A 21,363-nucleotide genomic window follows, 5' to 3' on the forward strand; every position below is an offset into this window, starting at 1 on the left:
AGAGGATCCATCTCATTACAAAGGCGTACATCTTCAATGCCAGCCTTTGGACCTTTCGAAGTGTGACTTTCAAAGGATGTTTGTGTTTCGGTTGCCATATTGTTTCAGAAAGCATGAATTAGGGTAGGTTGGCTTTGAAATGTAAACTGAATGAAATTACTCCCCCATCCCTACTCTCAGGTAAGTGTATATATAGGATTGCAACCTTAATGTGTGTGATGAAGTAGCAGGCTGCTATGTTAGAGAGAAAAGTAAATGTTAAAAATTATATATCCATAGATCAAAGAGCCCACAAAGAACAGAATAAATTCCAGTTGCCAAGCAGATAACATGAATGAAATTATTGCTTATACTGTAATAATTTACTACCTACGGTATGTTGTACTTCTCCCTTACTCAAAAGCTAATTGTTCATTCTTTACTTCTCTCTCCCAGCAGTTATGAAGTGAGTTCAGCATGGTTATTTTGAAAGAAAAACACTCAGCTCTCAACTTGTACTTTTCCTGTATTGTTTTTTTAAACAGTAGAAGCCACATAATTCAGTAGAAAAACTTACAAGGGCAATCAATAACCTTCTCCAATCAATTTCTCCTACATTAACAAGAGAAAGCCACCAGATTCACAGAACTAGTAAATGGGATCATAAAACTGAAAATGGAATTATAGGCACATGTAATCCATGCAATCAGTCTAATGCACATAGCTAGACTTCTGCTCATAAAACCAGTCAAATGAAATGGAATTAAATACAAAAACTGCAAACTGCATCAGTGCATTTTTTTTATATTAGTCATTGCCATATATTGCAGACTGCCTGCTTTCTTGGATATAAGCTGCTTTGTAGTATGCACAAAAGGTTAAAGTGAAGTTTTAGCATTACTTTCTTTTCCCGCAGGCAATTTTGCACTGCTTCTTGGAACGTGGGGGGGGGGGGGCTGGACTCAATGAAGCACACCTTCCCAACCCTTCACAAAGCTGTGCTGTGGCAGAGCTGACAGGGGCAGACTTTGGCCTTCCACATTTCAGCAATGCTGTGCGAGGACAAAATTCAGCCCAACACACACACACCGCCTCTCACCTTCCATTCTGCTCAATTCACGATGTCATAGTTGCAACCCCCTGCAGCGTCCCATAGGCTTGGCACCCAGTGTGGCAGAACCAGCCATGCTGCCCTAAATTCGCCTCTGGAGCAGTTTCTAGGAGTATCTCAGTGCTTAGCATTAGACTGGCGAGGGAAAGGGCTTGTACTCACTATAACAGGCTGATTCTTGCCCTCATCATCTGGTAGACTTTTGTTACAACAGTTTTGATGGGAGGATTCCCTAACGACTCAGGTTACTGGCCATTTCATTCCCATAAAAAGTTCCAAGTCAATGTTGAAAAACTGGAAAGGCTGGCGGAGTGGGAATAGCTACGGGGGCAATCTAGTTATGTATCCACAGTGGTGTACCCGCATATGTGCAAGAGAGAAAGAAAATTAAGTCTAAACACAGTACATAGCTTTACACCATTGATATTGTTGTGTTGACAGATATAGCAGTGTGCCTTACCAAGATAAATGAACAAGACGGGCGTCTTGCTAAGTTGCCTGTAAGTTGCAATGTGCCAACATAGAGTGATTATGGATTGTATTTCTAGAACATTGGGTTGGAGAGCTTGCCTATGGGCATGCCTTGAATCTTCCCGGTTCTGTCACGTACAATGATTTTGTTTCTGGTTATGGTGGCTGTTTCTTGCGGAACATTTGTGCAGCTTCTATGATCATGCCAAAGGTTTAGAAAACCTAAAACACTAAAAGGGAAATTCTGTTTATCAGAGATGCGTAAAAATCCAGTTTACTGCAGTCTTACCCTGCATAGAAAAAACTAGCAATGTTTGCTGCCTCAACGTCTACCACTAGGACTGGGAGTGTTCCCTGTTTGAAAATCCTGCAGTTGCTCCCAGTCAGTGTACACAATATTGAGCTAGATGGATCAATGGTATTGTATATGGGGCTTCAAACGTTCCTTCTTTTCTATATACTGTGAACACTCTTGGAAAGCACATTTCATTTGCAGTACTGCCATGCAGATATATTCACAAGCTGTACAAGACACACATTTGACTGAAAAACGTGCAAATTAAAAAACACCACAAAACCAGAACAAACACTTATGGAATGAATGTAGAGGACAAAAACATTTTCAGAATTTTTTTTTTAATTGTATTTTAGAGCAATGTGTTTGAAAAGTGGTTGGTGCCCCCTAGTGACTGAATCATATTATTTTTAGGGAAGTTAGAAAAGTCAATACTGTACCATTCAACTGCTGAGAATCAAACTTTTACATGTGATATTCAGAAGAAAACCAAGGATGGTACTCAACAAGTTTGACTCAGAATAGACCCACTGAAATTAATGACTAAGTTAGGGCCATTAATTTCAATGGACCTACTCTGAGTAAAACTTGGTGGAGTACCATGTGTCAAATTACCAAACCTCTCAATCCCCTGGCAGCATTGCCTTTATAAAGTAACCAAAGATGTTTTAAGTAGTGATCATTTCCAGAAAAAATATGCAGCCAAAAAGCCAGGGAGAAAAAGTATGACCTTTGTGGAGAAAAGTTTTTGACCTCTACTTCTGTTCCACAAGTGTCTGTTCTGGTGAGTGAAACCACACATTGCCTTCCACAACCCACCCAAAGGAAGCAAAAGCCTGAGCTAACCCAGCTTCAGTCAACAATGGGTGGCACCTGGCTCAGGAAAGGCCCAGGCAAAGGCCTAAATTTTAAAGCCACAACAGTGCTAAAACACAAAAAGGTAGATTCATTTTTGCTAATGGCAAAACTAAACTGACAATTGGCTCCATATATGCCCTAAACACAAAACAACTACAGTTCATCCAGAAAACACTAAACAAATTCCTTCTCCAAAGGGTAAACAATCCTAGGAGGTAACTTCAACCTCAACAGGGGAGGCATCCCGAAAAGACACCCATCCTACAACCCCCTGGGCAACCCTCCTCAGAGGGAAACCCCAAACAATTAGAGACACTGACCAACTACTGAAAATGCTAAAAACAAAGGCCTTTGTGACATCTGGGGAGAAAAGAACCTGGGAGACACCAGACACATTCCAGTTTGGACGTCCCGGCACCATGTCCAACTGGACAGCATTCTGCTCACACAGAAACAACAAACATTGGTAACATAGTAGAAGCTACCCTCAAGGGAGGAAGCACAAACTACCCCAGCATGGTCCTTCAGCCCCATCCTAACCATAACCCAACTAGCTAGAGAGAGTCTCTTAAAAACTACTTTTAAGGACAATGAAAGTGGTCACCAGAGGAGCCTGCATAAAGGAGAGGGCATCTCTTAAAAAACAAACCTTCTCAAAAATTGGTAAATTAGAACAAGACATTACGACCCTCTCATCACACTACAAACAAGCAGGAGCAAAAAAAACCAACCAGCTCCTTAAACTCATAGAACAAAAAAGAACAAAAATTGACTCTCTAGAAATCAGTAAAACAATGATTAATATCTTATGCTCTAAACAATGTTTTTATGAATATGGAGGAAAGAACTCCAGACTATTAGCAAATAGATGCAGGGGGGAAATCACTCAAAACAATAATACACTGTCACTAAAAAAGATGGTAACATAACATCCTCCACCAAATAATAATACGCTTCAGGTTACATATGCTGCAGGTCACACACTCCACTAACCCAGAAATAGTGCTCCAGGTTAAGAACCTTGCTTCAGGATAAGAACAGAAATTGTGCTCCGGTGGCGCGGCAGCAGCTAAAGTGGTGCTTCAGGTTAAGAACAGTTTCAGGTTAAGAACATTAGCTAAAGTGGTGCTTCAGGTTAAGAACAGTTTCAGGTTAAGAACTGACCTCCGGAACGAATTAGTACTTAACCCAAGGTACCACTGTACACTATATAAAAGAATATAAGCCTCACCACCCCACCCTCTCCCACTTTCTTCCCCAACCTTATATACAGTATCAACACTAATGTATCACAACAAATGTAACTGATTTGCAAGAAATACTGTATAACCTGAAAAAAGAGACAAGGCATGTACTAAACCAATAAAATCTTTAATAAAAACAAAAACAAATAAACAAACAAACAAAAGGTTGCCTATAGAAGAGTGCTACACATAAAAGATTTTGGCATTTTTCAGTACAAAAAAAAGACAAATGTGGATTATTTAATAAATTTTATTCAGAATTACACAGCTCACCATCAACGTCTGTGTTTGCTATCAATGACTATTTAGATAAACTTCATTAACACAGTTAGAAATGGATCATATGCAGTCTTCAAATAAATCTATTATAGGAAGTGCAAATGGCTATTAAAAAACTATGAGGATACAAAGCACCGGAGGCTGGCAGTTTTACAGAAACGTTCTATAAACATTTTAGAAATGAACTGTCTCCCCATCTAGCCAAGTTGTTTAATGAAGTTCTTTTGGCGGAACTTCCACTGTATTACTGGCATCAATCTAAAATAACAGTACTACCAAAAGCTAGAAGAAACCTTGACCTAGAGGAATTGTGGCATCCAATTAGCCCTGTTATACCAAGAAGCTAAGATGTATACAGCCATTTTAGCAAACAGATTAAATGTGTTCATTACAAATTTTATCTCCCCAGACCAGGTAGGCTTCTGTATCACTGGCGTAGTGGATCCAGTAAGACACCCATTGAATGTCATTTATTATAGTAAAAAGAAAGGTAAGCCACTTGCAATAATCTCATGGGATTTTTACAAGGTCTTTGACAGGCTGAGTTGGTCGTTTTTTAAATCACTGATAATAGACGACATGAGAGTGGTTTATTAACTCGACTTTTGAAGTATACAAACGTTCCTTTGCTACAGTCTGTGTAATGGTCTCAACTCAGAAACCTCTATAAAGAGTAAAACAAGATTGTCCTTTGTCTCTGCTTTTATTTGCCTTGTCTATTGAACCATTGGCAACAGTCATTAGAAACAATGTGAATATAGAAAGTGAAAAAATTTAAAGTAAAATGCATACTAACCTTTTTGCAGATGGCATAGCTCTCATGTTATCAAAACTGGAATTGGCAATACCTGAAGTTATTAAAGAACTGAATAATTCTGAAACCAAATCTGAAATTATGTTTATTGTGGTCTTACCAGTCTCAAACTTTCATACAAAGAATTGAGGGTTTTACAATCTGTCCTCAAAAGCTGAAATATCTGGGAATATTTATATGAAAATTCTTGCACTCTTTAAGGAAAGCAAATTTTGAGTCCTTGTTATCTCAAGTTAGACAGGAACTGAAATCCTGGGAAAGTCTAAACCTTTCTTGCTTGAGACACATTGTGGCTATGAATATGTTGATCCTTCTCAAGTTTCTCTGCCTATTTCAGGTCCTTCCAATAACTATAATGCCTAACAATTTAAAATTTGGCAAAGATAAAATTTAAAATCTGGTCTGGGAGTGTGCCACTTGCCTATATACTATAAGGCATTCCTTATAGACTTGGTGTCTTTGATTCAAGATCCAGGAGGAAAACAGCAGCTATAGAATTGGAAGATCCTAAGTTTGGAGCATGTTTGTCAATTTTGGGTTTTGGTATTTAAAGAATTGATTTTAATATACAAAATGGACCTACAACCTTCCCCTCAACTTGCTTTACTTGGAATAAAGACCATGTCTACTCCACCAGTTGCTCATAAATAACTCTTAATGTTCTTCCTCTCTGCGAAAATAGGTGCTCCGAGCATGGACAATAGCCCTGAATGAAAAGCTGATATGCCAGATTCATGCAACCAAAGGGAATTCTAACCCCTTTCTTTTCTGTGTGCGACAACCATTTTTGGAGTATATGCATCAAGATTATATTTATACCCACACATACACACCGAGATTGCATGGTAATATGTGGAAATATTTTTTTGGAGTGTACTGTAAGAATCTGAGTTGATATTTTTAAGCAATATGGTTTGTGTGTTGTGAATATGTTGTTTTACGTGTGATGTGAAAAATGAAAATTAATTTTAAAGGGGGGGGGACTAACCTGATCGCACTGTGCTAGACACTCAGAACTGACCTCAGTTCTACAGAGGCAGCCTGACCAGCACAAAATAGAGTAGAGTAGAACTATTACCACACATGACTTGCATACTAAGCTTTTGTTAAAGCAACCTAATATTGCATTAGGCTACAGAGACAAGAGGCAACAATGACACGGTACTGAGGGAATCTGCTCATTCCTAATTATACCAATAGCACAACTACTACCCAGTGTCTAATACCCTTTATGGGCAAGGTGCTTCAGGACTGTGGCAATGCAGCTGTAGACACTCTTGCAAGAAAACTATTAACTGCCCCCACTTCAATACGGGTTCAGGTTTTTTTTAAGACAAAATCAGCCTTGGTTGCTCTTATGAATGATATTCCCCAGAGGAGAGATGGGGAGTACAACTCTGTTGCTCTTGCTTATCTCTCTGCAGCTTTGAATACCACTGACCATAGTACCTTCTGTGAGTTGGATGTTGAAGGAACTTCTCTATGGTGGTTCCACTCCTATTTGTAGGGCCAATCTCAGATAACAGTACTGAGGGACTATGTATGAGTGCCCTTGTGATTTAGTTGTGGGCTACTGCACAACACTATTTTATCCCCAATGTTATTAAACATCTATATGAAGCCAACAGAAGCAGTCATCAGGAGACTTGGGGCAGTGTCATCAATGTGCTGGTGACACCCAGCTCTTTGTTTAGTTCTCAGTCAAGAGGGCATGCACAAGATGAAGCACTCAGGGTGGGTAGGATGTGGACCAAAAAATGAAGCTGAATTTTGCTAAGACAAGGACGCTCTGGATGACCAATTCCCATGCCTGAGAATTTGGGACTTGCCTGTTCTGGATTGGATTCCACTCTAAAGGAACATGCAGAGAGTTTAGGAGTATTTATGGAACAATCTTTGTCCAATGAGGCCCGTGTGGCCTCCATGACAGAGAGCCTACCATCAGCTTTGGATGGAATGTCAACTGCACCCTGTCCTGGACAAGGATAGTTTGGGCACTGAGACTCATGAAGTGGTAACCCCATGTTTAGAGTTTTCAAATGTACAATGGCTTTTGAAGATGCACAGGTATTCCCATGGTTTCCAGGACTAGGCTTTGAAGCAAGTTTTCAGGAGATAATTTAACAGAAAGCTCATATCTAAAATCAGATTAAGTTGATATTGGCCCAAGACCAATTTCCCCCTAAAACAGCACTTCCAATAAAAGACCTCTTTATTTCTTACCATAAAACTTCCTTAGTAAGTTAGTATTTTCAACATACTAGCAGCTCATTATTCTGACTTTTTTATCCCAAATTTTGTTAAAGAACTGGAAAAAGTTTTTATAAACTTTCTCAAGTGAATAATGGTACAATCCAAAAAGCAGTTAAGTAACCAATCTCTGAATAAAATAAATTAAACCTATCAATTTAAGATAGGCTACTTTATAAGTAAGTGGCTGGTGTCTAGAAAATGGCCAAGTAGTACTCAGTATGCCATAAATAGGAAGCCTCCAGATTGTGGCTATTTAAGAAATTCTTGACAGCATTGAGAAAACCCCTGTGTGCATGTTCTTTTATGTAAACACTAGCTGGGGCTAGAATAGTATTGGGCTAGAAATTGGTTTTTTTAGCTTTTAACATACATTTAGTAAGCATAGAAGAAAAGTTATTTAACTCATCCAAAAAAGAATAAAAAACACCACCCTGTCCTTATTATCTGTATGTCAATACTCTGTCCCAGTGCAATTTTTTTCTCTATGGTGTAACACTTCTTTAAAAATAACAAAACAAATGATGCAAAATGGCTCTTAATAGCTTTATCTCAAAGACAGTAACGTTTTTGCCAGATATCTGAAATATTTCTAATATTATGTGGAGGAAAAAACACCCCATATTATTAAAGTATTATAATATAACATGCTTTTTTGTTAGTTTAAATAAAAAGCATTTTAAAATAAATTCAAGGGAAAGTAATACTGCGATACAGTTAAACTGGATACAAGCGTTCCCTTTTATTAACACTGAGACCACTGATGCAGCTTCTCCCCTCGCAGAAAGCAATGGTGTGAACAAATTAGAGATTTCAAAGGTTCTCTTGACAAGATTCCTCAACAGCATTTTGGAACAGAGTTTCCTCATCCAGCTGAGGATTCTAAATACAAACAACAAAAATGGTTTAGAATTTCCCCCCAGACCAAGTTATTACACTCTACAGTTCAGAATGTACTTTGCATTAATTACTACAACAAAGAGCACACAATGGGAAAATGTATATGAATAGTCTGTTAAATGATATAAGTGATCTTTTAGAAAAAGTCATTCCAGCAATTAACATGCTAGTAACAGCAAAATAAATTACTAAAAACTGGAACCTTCCCCAAAACATTTCCAGAAATGAATGGTTGCAAAATGTTGATTATGAGTGATGTTATGGCAATGATTCACATCTAATCAGGACATTTAAAGGAAAAGCAAGCAATGTTGTTGTGGAACAGTATTTTTACTTGAGATAATGTTAAGGAGCAATTATTAGTTATGTTATTTGGTATTAATTCAGCGGAAATTTAGGGGGTATAAAACAGAATTGGTTTTGATATGCTTTACTCAGAAATAACTCCGGTGAAATAAATGAATCCTCCTACTTACTGAGAAAAAAATGGATTTCCCTCCCCACCCCCCTTTCCTAGTCTGCTTGACATCACTGGGCCGTTATCTAATACATAATAACATAAAACCAAAATATAAGATACAAAATGAATTAGCAAATAGAACCATGAAGTCATGAAACACCTTACACCAGAAAGTTAAAATTCCTAGACCATACTTTTAACACAAGGATAGTTTTTAGTTTATTAAGGTTGGCAAAATGTTGTGTGTGTTTTGTTGAGAGTTGTGAAAGTACACATGCTTAAGAGTATTTGTTGCTGCTTGGGTATTTGCAACTTTCTTTTCCTGCCAGGAGCAAAAGCCTGTGTACATTGTCTTCCCCTCCCTGCTTTTACCTTCACAACAGCCCTGTGAGGTAAGATAGGCTGAGAGTTGGTAGTTCAGACACCAAAGCTGTGAAACTGCACATATTTAAGAATATTTTTGCTTGTTGTTATTTATCAGGATTTGCAAGCTTTTTGTTTCATTTTAGTATTTTGCTGTAAATATCAGGATTATGGCAGAGTTGCCATATTTCAAAAAGTGAAAATTTGGACAGAGAAGCGCTTTTTTTTTAGTTTTGAACTCCCTTTATTATTTTTTTTGCAATATCACAAATAAATTTTTCGTTTATGATGTATTTCTGAGGGAAATGATTTTCCAGGACATTTCACCCATTTCTACTCATACACTGCTTGCAGCTGCAGTATTCTGGATATGTCCAGGAAATTCTGGACCTATGGCAACCCTAGATTATGGAACATTGCAGTTAAAGCAAGATGGGAACGGCTTTTCTGGATTTGAGCATGTTTATTTTTGTTTACATTATCTGTGATATATATTTATATCTTGCTCTTCCAGTGAGGAGCTCAAGGTTGTGTATATTATCCTCCCTTTCATTTTTGTAATGGCCCTGTAAGATATAGGTTAAGGTAATATATGTACTTAAGCCTAAATTCTTCCAACAGACTGCTGGGGGGATTGCAGAGGACCCAATCTAAGTAAAGTGTAACAGGTCCAGGAAATCCTGTTGGCATCCCAGCACCACAGACTGTTCCCAAGCCAGGCAGCAGAAGTAAACAGTTGACATTTGACAGGGGAAGAAACTAGACCTGCTGAGACACCATCTGCCTTTCACTATCACCACAGCCATGCTGTCAGGCTACAGTCCAGAGGAGAGGAAAGAAGCTGGGCTATCTATTCTCATCAGGTTTGTTGAGACTGGCTGGTTCTCTTTCAACAGCAGTCATTCCATGAAGCTGCCTGAACAACTTCCAATTTAGCTGGTTGTTATATGAACTGTAACTTTTGAGAAGAGTGACCAAGTCTGCTTTTCCTGTCCTTTCCCATCTTTTTCCTTGTGTGTCCTATCTTTTAAATTGTAAGCTTGAGGGTAGAGACTAGTGTATGCATGGTTTATTGAGGTATAAACTGACTTTGGAACCTTTATGCCCAAAGCAGAGAAGTGTTTTAAATGCACAAAATCCCCTAAGTGCTTTTCTAGCCTTTTCTCCAAATTTACCTAGGAAAGAGATTTCACAATTTACCAGGGCAGCTGTAGAACCTGGGTAAAGCAAGTCTTCTAGGTAATTTAAATCTGGCAATCTAATCTAGAAGGTGCTTTTACCCAAATTAATCCAAGATGAATAAGGCTCTAATTTAGTCTTCCAGCATAGAGATTTTAAAAATGTCAACATTTTAAATAGGGAGCAAGAACAAAAGAAAAGCTCTTACCATAAAATCTCCATACTCAAACTGATGCCTTAGATTTAAATGGCCAACAAAATCTCTAGTAACCCGGTTAGGATCTCCCCATGGAAAAGAGACACAAATAGGACAGATCTTTAAAAGAGAGAGAGAGAATCAAGAGGCAGACAATTGCTCACATAAATTGCATAACTAGATAGTAGATCAACATTAGTTTCTATGAAAATCATACTACATAGAAATGCTTTAAAATGGACACATTCTTAAAACAAAAGGATACTCCTGGAAGGAATGTGAATAGAAGAGATTAAACTTAAAAAGTTAACTACACATACTTCAAATTCTTTAAAGGAAATGACACTGAACATTTATGTTTCTAAAGAAGGCACTACTTGTCTATTTCTGCCCTTAATCTTAAGCAATCTTTTTACAAAACGAATCTTGGAAAATTGGACTTAAGACAAAAAGCTTTTAAAAGAGTACATGTCTCTAATATATCCCATTTAAACAATACTGGGCACTTCTTGTAAAACAGGACACCATCCTGCCCAGGCTGGGCACTCCTTAAGTGCTTAGTACTTCCACTGAACTCAAATGGACTTAAATGTGTCTAATAGCAATGTATTGTGCGACACATTGAGAAAAAATAGAATGAAGGGCAGTCCTTTAAGAAAACGTAAAGGGACCCCTGACCATTAGGTCCAGTCATGACCGACTCTGGGGTTGCAGCGCTCATCTTGCTTTATTGGCTGAGGGAGCCAGCGTACAGCTTCCGGGTCATGTGGCCAGCATGACTAAGCCGCTTCTGGCAAACCAGAGCAGCACATGGAAATGCCGGTTACCTTCTACTTGCACTTCGACATGCTTTTGAACTGCTAGGTTGGCAGGAGCAGGGACCGAGCAACGGGAGCTTACCCCGTTAAGGGGATTCGAACCATCGACCTTCTGATCAGCAAGTCCTAGGCTCTGTGGTTTAACCCACAGTGCTACCCGCGTCCCTTAAGAAAACTTATTGAATACTAAATAAAACAATGATAATCCCAAACTGAAAATGGACATGTCTTGTAATTACAGATCTAAGTACTTCAAAAAAAAGATCGGAAATGGGAAAATGTCATTCAGTATAAAACTGAGGAAAATGCTGTAACTGCTAGATAAATCACTGAAGGGAGAAGAGAGTGACTCATTCTTTCTGAAAATATTGCTATTGTCATAGAATTAAGATAATTTTTTTTAAAAAGAGTGCTTAATTCACACATACTAGGATAAAATCTTCACAAACTTTCTTTTTTATATACACATACTCACTACTGGAACTAGTTGATAAAGGTGCCTATCATTACAGTGATCCAATAAGTTCTGCCTTGTAAAGTTACTTTCTTGACACAGAGGGCATTTGAATGTAGGCTGTCCACTGAAAACAAATATAAGAAAGAGGCGCACATGGATGAAAATCCCTGCAACAGCATGTTACATGTTCAAGGAACTCTGTCACCCACAATCATTTCCCCATTAAGTTCAGCAAAAGGAGGAAATGCATAAAATGAGACCAAAACACAGGCTTGCTGTAGTGAATTCATGTAGCACTAAGTCAAAATTTAACATATTTGAATGCAGCTTGCTGATTTATTTAAGGTATTTACAGTGGTACCTCGGGTTAAATACACTTCAGGTTACAGACGCTTCAGGTTACAGACTCCGCTAACCCAGAAATAGTACCTCAGGTTTAGAACTTTGCTTCAGGATGAGAACGGAAATCGTGCTCCAGCGGCGCGGCAGCAGCTGGAGGCCCCATTAACTAAAGTGGTGCTTCAGGTTAAGAACAGTTTCAGCTTAAGAACGGACCTCCGGAACGAATTAAGTACTTAACCCAAGGTACCCCTATATATAGTCTGTTCCTAATATTCCGGGGCAGTTTACAGTGCGATTTAAAACAAAAGAATAACAGAATATCTACTAAGCCAATGGAAGAGAGGTCATGCTATGTATTTTTCAGTTTAAGGCTTTTTTGGTGTGTTTTCTTAAGATTACCTAGTCTTTCAACAGGATCTCTTTCATCTATTACCAGCAGCTTTTGCAGTAAATCACAGGATTACTTTGCACTGCTTCAAATATAAAAAGTTGTTTTCTTTGGAATATCTTTTTCTAAGAAACAAATCAAATTCCATTTTCCTGATTTTACCTGACCTAAATATATGATAAGGTATCATATACCTATTTATACTTTACCTAGACACAAATCTGTTTTAATACCTTAAACCCAAAATTCAAATTTTGATAGAATCCAAAATTCTGCCTTCTTTTGAAGTTTAACTGTAGCGTGATGTGCTTTGTGCTACCTTCACGTTAGTGGTCTCCAATGGCTGAAAACCACTTTTATACAAAATATTCAGGTTACTCATACAGGAGTATAATTCTCCATGCCTGACACATACGTGAAAAGACCTGAAGGTAGATAAAGAAAGCCAAATGGGCCCCAGTCCAAACGCCACGAGGCAGTCAATGCATGCATGTTCTAATGAGAAATAGCTTTTTTATTTACTTTGTCACCTGGTAATCTAATACCTGACACTGAAATCAGTAAGGAAGCATCTCTTATTCAAAGCTTGGGATCCACACATTAAAGTCCCTGCATGAGCATACATCAGAGATACTGGACTATGATATTTGTTTTGAAATTTGTCTTCTACTGAAGATTCCCTTCATTTGTTGGCACTCCTTCCCACCAATACCTAAAATCACACAGTTATTGATTTCAAAGGTAGTCCTACCTTGTAGCTTCTTCAGGAACATGTAGATTAGAATTTTCTCCAACTTCCGAAGTAGAAGAGTCACTTCTAAAACTTCATACAAAGCATGAAAATTTATTTTCAGATTAAATACAGGAGAGGTTGCAATTCAAAGCAGATGAATAAATTAATCCCATTGATACTAGTGGGACTTACTTTCAAAAAATGCGTGTTTAGAATTGGACTATAGATGTTCTTATCTAAATAAACCTTTTTTTAAAAAAAGTTACTTCAGAAACATTGCATAAGGTGTTGGGTGGCCACCATGGATGAAGCTGAGCTTAGCTCCCATTCAAAAGTGCTGCTGCATGCCCATGGAAGTGCATCTGAGTGGAGGACAGTGAGTGGCAATGGGACCACCAAAGCAGCAGAGAAGGATGTAGCTGCCACCTAAAGCAGGAATGAGCCCTGCCTTTGTTTAAGGAGGGGCACTATCAACATTATGCCAAGGGCCGCTGAAGCCTGGTGCCCATACTGCAAACAAAACAAAGGTTTGCAATACACAAAGTATTTTTTGTTGATTTAAATAGTGATTTTTGGCATTTCATAATCAGAACTAAGTTCCAAAGCCTAAAAGATAATTATAACATCGTGTTGGAAGTTCTCATTTGGATATAACATAATAAAATGTACTTTACTGTCACACTTCAACCACCCCGTGAATAAATTCTAAGCTACATTGTTTAACAACTTCCCCCATGCCAAATCTAAAGAACGCAATATACAATAGTTTGGGACATTTTTTTAAAAAAGCAAGCATTAAAATGTATAAAGCTGCTTGCAAATAGGTATTTACCTGTTTCCTGTTGAATCCTGAGATATGTCTAAGCTTGGAATTACAGAAGAAACACCATACTCATCTTGATACTTTTTACACGATTTATAGTGCTGTCTCATACGCGAGAATCTTATCTGTAAATAAAGTTGTGTCTCATTTAGAGTTGAATCTCATTTATGGGCAATCCTATAGTTACCTAAAAAAAATACTCTTGTGACTAGTTGAGGAAAATCATGTCAACTAGTTTACAAAACTTTCTTCTAAATTCCCTTGATTTGCAATATTGAAAGCTCATTCAACTAAGCATTAACACATATTTTCTTACATGCCTTATAAATATTTTTGTTTTACTGAGCTCAACACAGGAGTTAAACAACCAGATCAGGTGACAGATCATAAAACTCTAAAGTATTCTATGGTTTGAGCTTCCCAAGACCTTAAGATAGATAAAAAGTTAATGCACATATGGTTAGCTGCTTCTTTGTATATTTGGGGATTGCTTTGGTTCAATCAGGTAATTCAAAGTGTATACTGGTTAAGATAGTCTTACAGTCACTGCTCAAGCCATTCTTGTACCTCCACGTCTTCTTCAGTATTATTAACAGTTTTAATTTACTAGAGTGCTCCCAAATCACAACAAAAAAAGTGAAGGAATACATTCTATCAGTGCCTAGTTGCAACACTTGTTTGTTATTCAAAGTCAGTCTGCTTTTTCTCAGAATCTTCATAATGTAAAATGTGGTAGCAGATGATGGTGCACTACCCACCTGTCTGCAATAAATATTATTTCAATGTAATCCTATGCATGTTTTCAAAAGGGCTTACTTCTAGATAAGCATACAGAGTTTCACTTTTAACACTATTTTACATCTACTATACCTGTTTGTCACAGCATCTACAGCTCCCCACTAATTTCTTCATGTTGTTTTCAACATCTAAGGCTCTGTTAGGACGTGCTTTTTCTTTTCGGGTGACAATGCCTCTGCATAGTGGGCAATGTGTTCCACCTTCTTTCATAGCCATTAAGAAACATTTCCTGCAAAACCTGAACCCAAATATAAAGTTGAGTACAAAAATAATGTTCTGCTTTACCAATTAATAGTCATTCTAATCCCATTATTATTACTACAACATGCCACTTTCACCAGTCTGTGATAACTCATATACTCATGATTTAAAGTTGGTGAGAGCAGTGAAGCAGTGAAATTTGCAGATTACGGTATATATTGAGGATGGTAAAAATCCAAGCAGACTTCCCAAACATATCAAAACGGTGTGAATGGGAGGTGGGGGTGACAAAGGAGATTCAAAGTGATGTACACTGAGACAAAAAAAAACCTAACTTCAGGGAATCAAAACTGCCAGTTACTCACCAAGAAAGATATTGAGGGGTTATGACAGAGTACAAAATGAAAAATGAACCCAGTGCACACCAGCTGTGAAAAGGGCAAGCTGTACACCAAGGATAATTACAAAATACATTCAAAATTAAACCGCTTTTCAAAAAAAAAACCACTTTTATATAGATCTGCATTTGAGCCAGATCTGAAATAGTAAGATACAGATAACTACCAGAGTGATTAGAGCACTTTTCTGATGAGAAAAGTCATCACATTTGGGGCTTTTAATAGTGAAGAAGGCAAATGAGGGAGGATGGGTAGGAATCACTGTAGGTTTATAAAATTATGCTTATGTTGAAAAAGTGAAAGGAAGTTTTCTCCATCTCTCATAATATTAGAACTCAAGGTCATCCAATGAAACTGAATGACAGAAGATTCAATACATTCTTTAAAAAAAACTTTATCACATAGCATGTAATGAACTTATGGAATTTGCTTTTATGAGATATTGTGCAGTAAGGCTATTCTTATCTACATCCAAAAACTGGAATTATTTCCATTCTGAGTAGCTTTAAGATTATCTGGGTTACAACACTGAAGATGCTTAGTAAAGCTTAGCAAATGTTCGAATTTGTGCTGTGCATGGGAACAAACAGAACTCAAAAGGACGCAGTACAGTAGATGAATTTTAACAAGCAAGCACAAACTTCATGGAGGGCTTCTGTGGTGATTTTTCAAGAAAAAGTATCTTATGCAGCATATACAAGAGTAGAAGCACTTACAAAAATTTATGAATTGCCACTTGTTTAGCATACGTAAAAGTAGTTGCATCCTCCTCAAAAGTGGGGTTAACAAGAGAACATCCTCCTTAAAAATACAAATGTTTACTGAGATCAGTTAGATAGGAAGAGTATGAGGGAAGGGAGAAAATATATAATTAACAATGGAGGGGCAAATAAAAATGGGCCAGAGACATAGATACATACACATGCTGACAAGCAGAAATCCTCACAGGTGTTTTAAACACATCTTGGCAAACAGGACAGTAATAATCATCTTCATTGAAACAAATAGTGGCAGGTTCCTCATTCATGGCAGCAAACTGTTGTACTTCTGAAAGAGCAATGGAACAACATATAGAGAACAATTATCACCCTAAGTACTGGGAACAAGAGCATAAGACAGTGTTTATCCTGTCTTTTGTCTTCACTTAATTATTCACTTCCTTGAGTACAGTATTTGAGAAGGCCATGAAAGCTTGCCCCTTAAGAGCACAGAAGAATGAGTGCTGTGACCCCTTGACATATATGACTTTGCAAGTGTGACTAAAACTTTGGGGAGACACACGTCTCAGCTTGGTTTCACTATGTGCAAAACTATAGCTGCCTACACTATAGATGAGGATGATTCAAAGGCCTGAAATGAAGGCCTGAAATGGACTTCTGGTGGTGGAAAAGGTACATTTAATTTTTGCAGTACCGCATGGGAGCTACCTACCAGTACCTAGTGTTTTGCCCCTACTGCTATTGGTGCAGTAAAATGCCCTAAAAATGGGATGGAGAACTTGTGGCCCTCCTGGTTTTGTTGGCCTCAAACTCCCACCCGTTCCAGCCATAATGGCAGATGGTCAAGGTTTGTCTGAGGTTGGATTATAGGAGCGTTTCCTTCTGTATCCTCCATTCTGTTCAGGTTATTTTCCATCAAAAGCCTTTTTTCACATGGCCCCATAACTCTGCTACACCCTCCTACAAGATGGCCCCTCTTGCCACGAATAAATAAAAAAATACATATCTATTGGCGGCCTAATTCACCTGCCCTTTGGCATTTTAGGCTGCGACCCAACACAAGTCTTACTTGCCCCATATAACGCGGGAGGGCTTACTTTGGAGTAAAAGGGTATTTATTCACGGCGAGCCTCACGCAAAATATAAATTGTAGGCCATTATTTTGTGGTTTTCTGAATGCACTGAAAGCAGCGTACCGGTGCCGGTTTTTTGTTACCACTTCGGAAACTTTAACGAAGTCGGCATGCAAATAATAACGTGTTTTCATATTTATATTACGTACAATTAAAGGAAATCCCACCGTCGCGATACTGACGGCGCGAGAGGGAGGCGAGGCCTTAAGGGCCCCGAGGAGGAAGAGCAGCAGAGCGAGGCGACTCTTCAAGCCTCAGCCCCGCGCCGGCTTCTCGGCGTTTATGTCCCCGACAATCGGAATCCCGGCCCCCACCTCGCAAAAATAAAACCACGCCCGCCCTTCGCCTCGAGGTGCGGCCTAGAGCCCCCGCCACTACCTTTCGGGAGAACGGGAAGGTCGGTCGCAAGCTTCGGGGCCGGGCCGGGATCTTCAGGGCTCCCGGAGGCCAAGCCGGTCAAACCGCCGCCGCTCTCCATGTAGGTCTTAGGCCGCCGCCGCGGCGGCCTCTTCCCAACAGGCAGGCCGGGGTTGCCATGGCAATAGTCCCCCCCCCTCCCCTCCGGCGTGAATTGTTATTGAACAAGAGTCGTCGCCGCCGCTGCCTCCTCCTCCTCTTCCCTCCGCCTGCCTGGCTGCCTGGAGGCGACGCGGAAGCCGCTTTTTCGACCGCCAGTTTCTTTTAAGCGCTGGCGGGCCTCCTCGCGAAAGGCTTAAAGTGGCACGTTTGCGAGGGGCTCGCCAAGACCTAATATTTCACCACTGCCCTCCTGTCGCGTGAAGGCGCAAGAACTGGGCTCCCAAAAGACGGATGGATATATGCACAGCACAACCCCCTTCAGTTCCGAAGCTCCCTTGTGGAATGGCATATACGTACCCTGCTCGCTTAACTGACCATAATAAACCCCACTGAACACAGATTTGCTGCCTAGTTTAAAAACACACAGAGAATGAACTGCACTGTGAAGTCTCTAGTCCTCTCGGTTTGGGGAGAGGAAAAATATCAGGGGAAAACAGGATTCCGGACTGTGTTCTGAACGCAGACGGAAACGTTTAATTCATTAAATGCCTGCACATCTTTTACCCTTCTTTCTGCAAACACTTCTCTTAGGTGTGGCTTGTGGATAGCGATTGAATTTGCTTTCTGTGTAGGGTAGGCAAGGAGCTGGGCCATTGTGTCTCAAGCATAATTGTGTTTGTATGCTTTCCCCCCCTTCGGTGTAAATCGCATTGAGCCGTTTTAACAGACACGTGGACAAAGGAGATACAGAGTTTCAAAGGACACCCGATATCGGGTTATTATCAGCCCTGAGACCATAGTAGGCCCGCCTTATAACATAGGTGCCATGATGAGGCCTTGTCCGGAAGGGCGGAAAAAAAACCTTGGGAGGCCCCATTTAGGTGGACTATGCTCCTCTCCTTTTCTAACATGTTGCTTTCTCCCATTGTTACCTCAGAAATTTGTGCTTCGGCGGCCAGTCTCTGCATGGGTGTCAAAATAGGGTTCTTGCTTAGGAGAGCGGAAGAGACACGGTCTTCTGAGAAGTTAGCCGCACGGTTCCCCAGCAGCTGCAGCAGCTCTCACCGCCCTTCTGCTTCCTGAATTGCGACTGCCCTCTAATGGCTGCTTGCATGATACATGTCAGCTTGCTAACAGTGTTAGCCGGCATTGTGGGGGAGATGGACCCATCAGGGAATGGAGAGATTGCTGATCAAAGCATGTCAGCTGAAACAAGTCTTAGGGTGTTATCCCGTCAGTGCACAGGAAAGAAAGGCATGCCCAAGACAATAAGTCCTGGGGCCAGGATTACACATTGCTCCCATCACTCACGTACAGCCAGTCTTAGATCGGGTGTGAAAGGATCTTGAAGCGCCAGCCAGGAGCAGAAGACTGTAAATAGGGCAGTGTGTGTGACAAAATGGAAGAATGTTAAAGCCTTGTTAAATTCGAAAAAAGCAGGATTAAGGCTTCACTCTTATACACACACACATAGTGGATGTCCCACAGTTAGATATATGCCCCTCATTTTAAAACAGACATATAAAAAGTATATCATGACTAGTTTAAGAGTACATACTGGATTCTCATAGTTGATTTTGATAATATGGTGCTACTGAATTTTTAAAAGTTTTTATCTTTTGCAATAAGTGCTGTGTTCAAACACAGGCAGCAAATTGTTATGAACAAAAATTATTTGAAGTAAAACATTCTAAATCACTCATTTAGTGACAATAAAGGATCCCGGCATTTTTATATATTTTAATATGATTTTCAAATCTTCACATAATTTACACGTACTGCTTATTCTGAAATGACCCATTATCTCTACAATAAATATTTATTTGTATATCTATGTCTTTCAAGTTACCTTCCGCTGCTGAAACTTTTTTTAATTCAATGCAGGAAGAAATAGAAACACATTTTATACTCGACCTGGACATACTTGTCTTGAACAAATTCCCACTGATTTAAATAGAATATATTTCTATACTTCCATAGGCCCTCAGCTTAATGCCTTGATCTTGAGCTACAGAATTGGCGAGTGACCCACATGATTGAGCAGCTGGGTTCTGCTTGCCCTGGGACCCAGTATAATGGTCACTGGTGTTGCTGGGTCAGCAACACTTTCTCCCAAAGCTCATACATTGCACTACTGTGCATATAGTATGACTTTTACTTCAGTAATACATTCAGTATTAAATTTGCAGTAGTTTTACTCAATCCAGCCCATGAATCAGAATGATTTGACCCTATAAATTGTAAGTTGCATAGTGAATACCATTGGTTAACAAGGCTTCCAAATAATTCTCATTTATTGTGAGGGATGATAACTGTTAAGTTACTTATGTAGCCCACCCCTGCATCACCAAACTACTGCTTTTTCACAATAATCTTTTGACACAGTAACTAGTGTAGCAGGAAACACCCCCCCCCATCATCCAGTTTGTACAAACTTCACACACACTCACACTCACACACTACATACGCCACACTTCTATTATAAATTCATAGAAAAATCAACCATACATCGGATTTGCACTGTTCCATTTTTATTTTATTCCATATGACAAGGACTATCAAAAGGGGGTGGCTTGGTTCTGGTCAGCCATAATCCCTTCACCATCCCAGCACATCCACAGGAGCCCTGCCCAGTTGTTATGCCAACCCTGATGATCCCAGACAGAAGACAATCAAGATCACAAATAACTTGCATATGGGAGTGGATTCAGCATGGACTGAAACAAAGGACAATGATCAGATCTTCCCTCTGGGGGCAGGAAACTGCAAACTCCCCTTTGTCTCCTGGAAGTGACTCATGGGGAGGGGGGAAAGGAGGAACCAGCCAGGTGACAGGACACTCAGGTTACCACCACCACCCCTCCCTCAACCCCTCCTTTCTGTAATGTATGCATGATGTTTCTGGGGGTGGGCTTGACCTAGAGGAGGGGAATTTCAAAAGTTTTTGTAAGACCTTGCACACTATTCTTCTTGGTCTTTCCTCTCACCTGCAAGTGAGGGGAACACCCTGTCGCAACAGTCTTTCTTCAATAAAGACCAAGCCTACAGGCTGCTGATTTGCTTCAATTTACTCTGGTTGGTGTCTTTACTTTTTGTCCAAGGGAGCCCTCGGATTTTTCCTGTAACACTAGGAACTGAATAATGGTCACCAGCCCTTAAAAATGGCTATCTACGTATCCACAAATGAAGCTAAAAGACCTACATTCATGGATGCTACTTTGTTTCCCTTTTCCACAAATCCAAACCTGATGAGACTCTGCATTTCATTTGATGTTTGGATTGGCTTGCTTTGGGCCACAATGTTGGTTAAAATAAGATAAGTTTCATATATGATTGAAGGCTAGGAAAATGTCTAGCTTTTCAGAACTTTCTACTACGTGTGTAATACATTTGGTATTCTGAATGACCTGAAAGTACCTTGACCACCTGGGGCATTGTCATCTTGTCCCCAATTAAGACTTTTCTGGTAATCAGAGTGTGGTGGACTACAGTTTATGTCAAATATTTGTCTTCTATGGACCCTAGAAGTGTCTCCACTATTTGTGGGGGGGGGGTATGCTTTGAATCTGCAACTCTGTTCAGTTTTGTTAAGAGTCTCTTTAAAAAATGTTACCCTAGCTGCGAGGGAACTGCTT

The 21,363-nt window shown here is 39.5% G+C and overlaps 1 protein-coding gene across 1 annotated transcript; it reads right to left on the bottom strand.

Annotated features, from left to right (window-relative positions):
- Positions 1–4,069: 4,069 nt before the first annotated feature.
- RNF138 (ring finger protein 138) lies at positions 4,070–17,761 on the bottom strand. Its single transcript, XM_083748025.1, is given in 9 exon segments — positions 4,070–8,183; positions 10,412–10,519; positions 11,693–11,798; positions 13,156–13,227; positions 13,970–14,085; positions 14,831–14,996; positions 16,278–16,404; positions 17,588–17,693; positions 17,696–17,761. Coding segments are annotated over 9 exon segments (921 nt in total). The 5' UTR covers positions 17,747–17,761; the 3' UTR covers positions 4,070–8,114.
- Between the last annotated feature and the right edge of the window lie 3,602 nt (positions 17,762–21,363).

Source organism: Podarcis gaigeae (assembly GCF_964106915.1).
Source record: "Podarcis gaigeae genome assembly, chromosome: 7".
Taxonomy (NCBI): Eukaryota; Metazoa; Chordata; class Lepidosauria; order Squamata; family Lacertidae; genus Podarcis; species Podarcis gaigeae.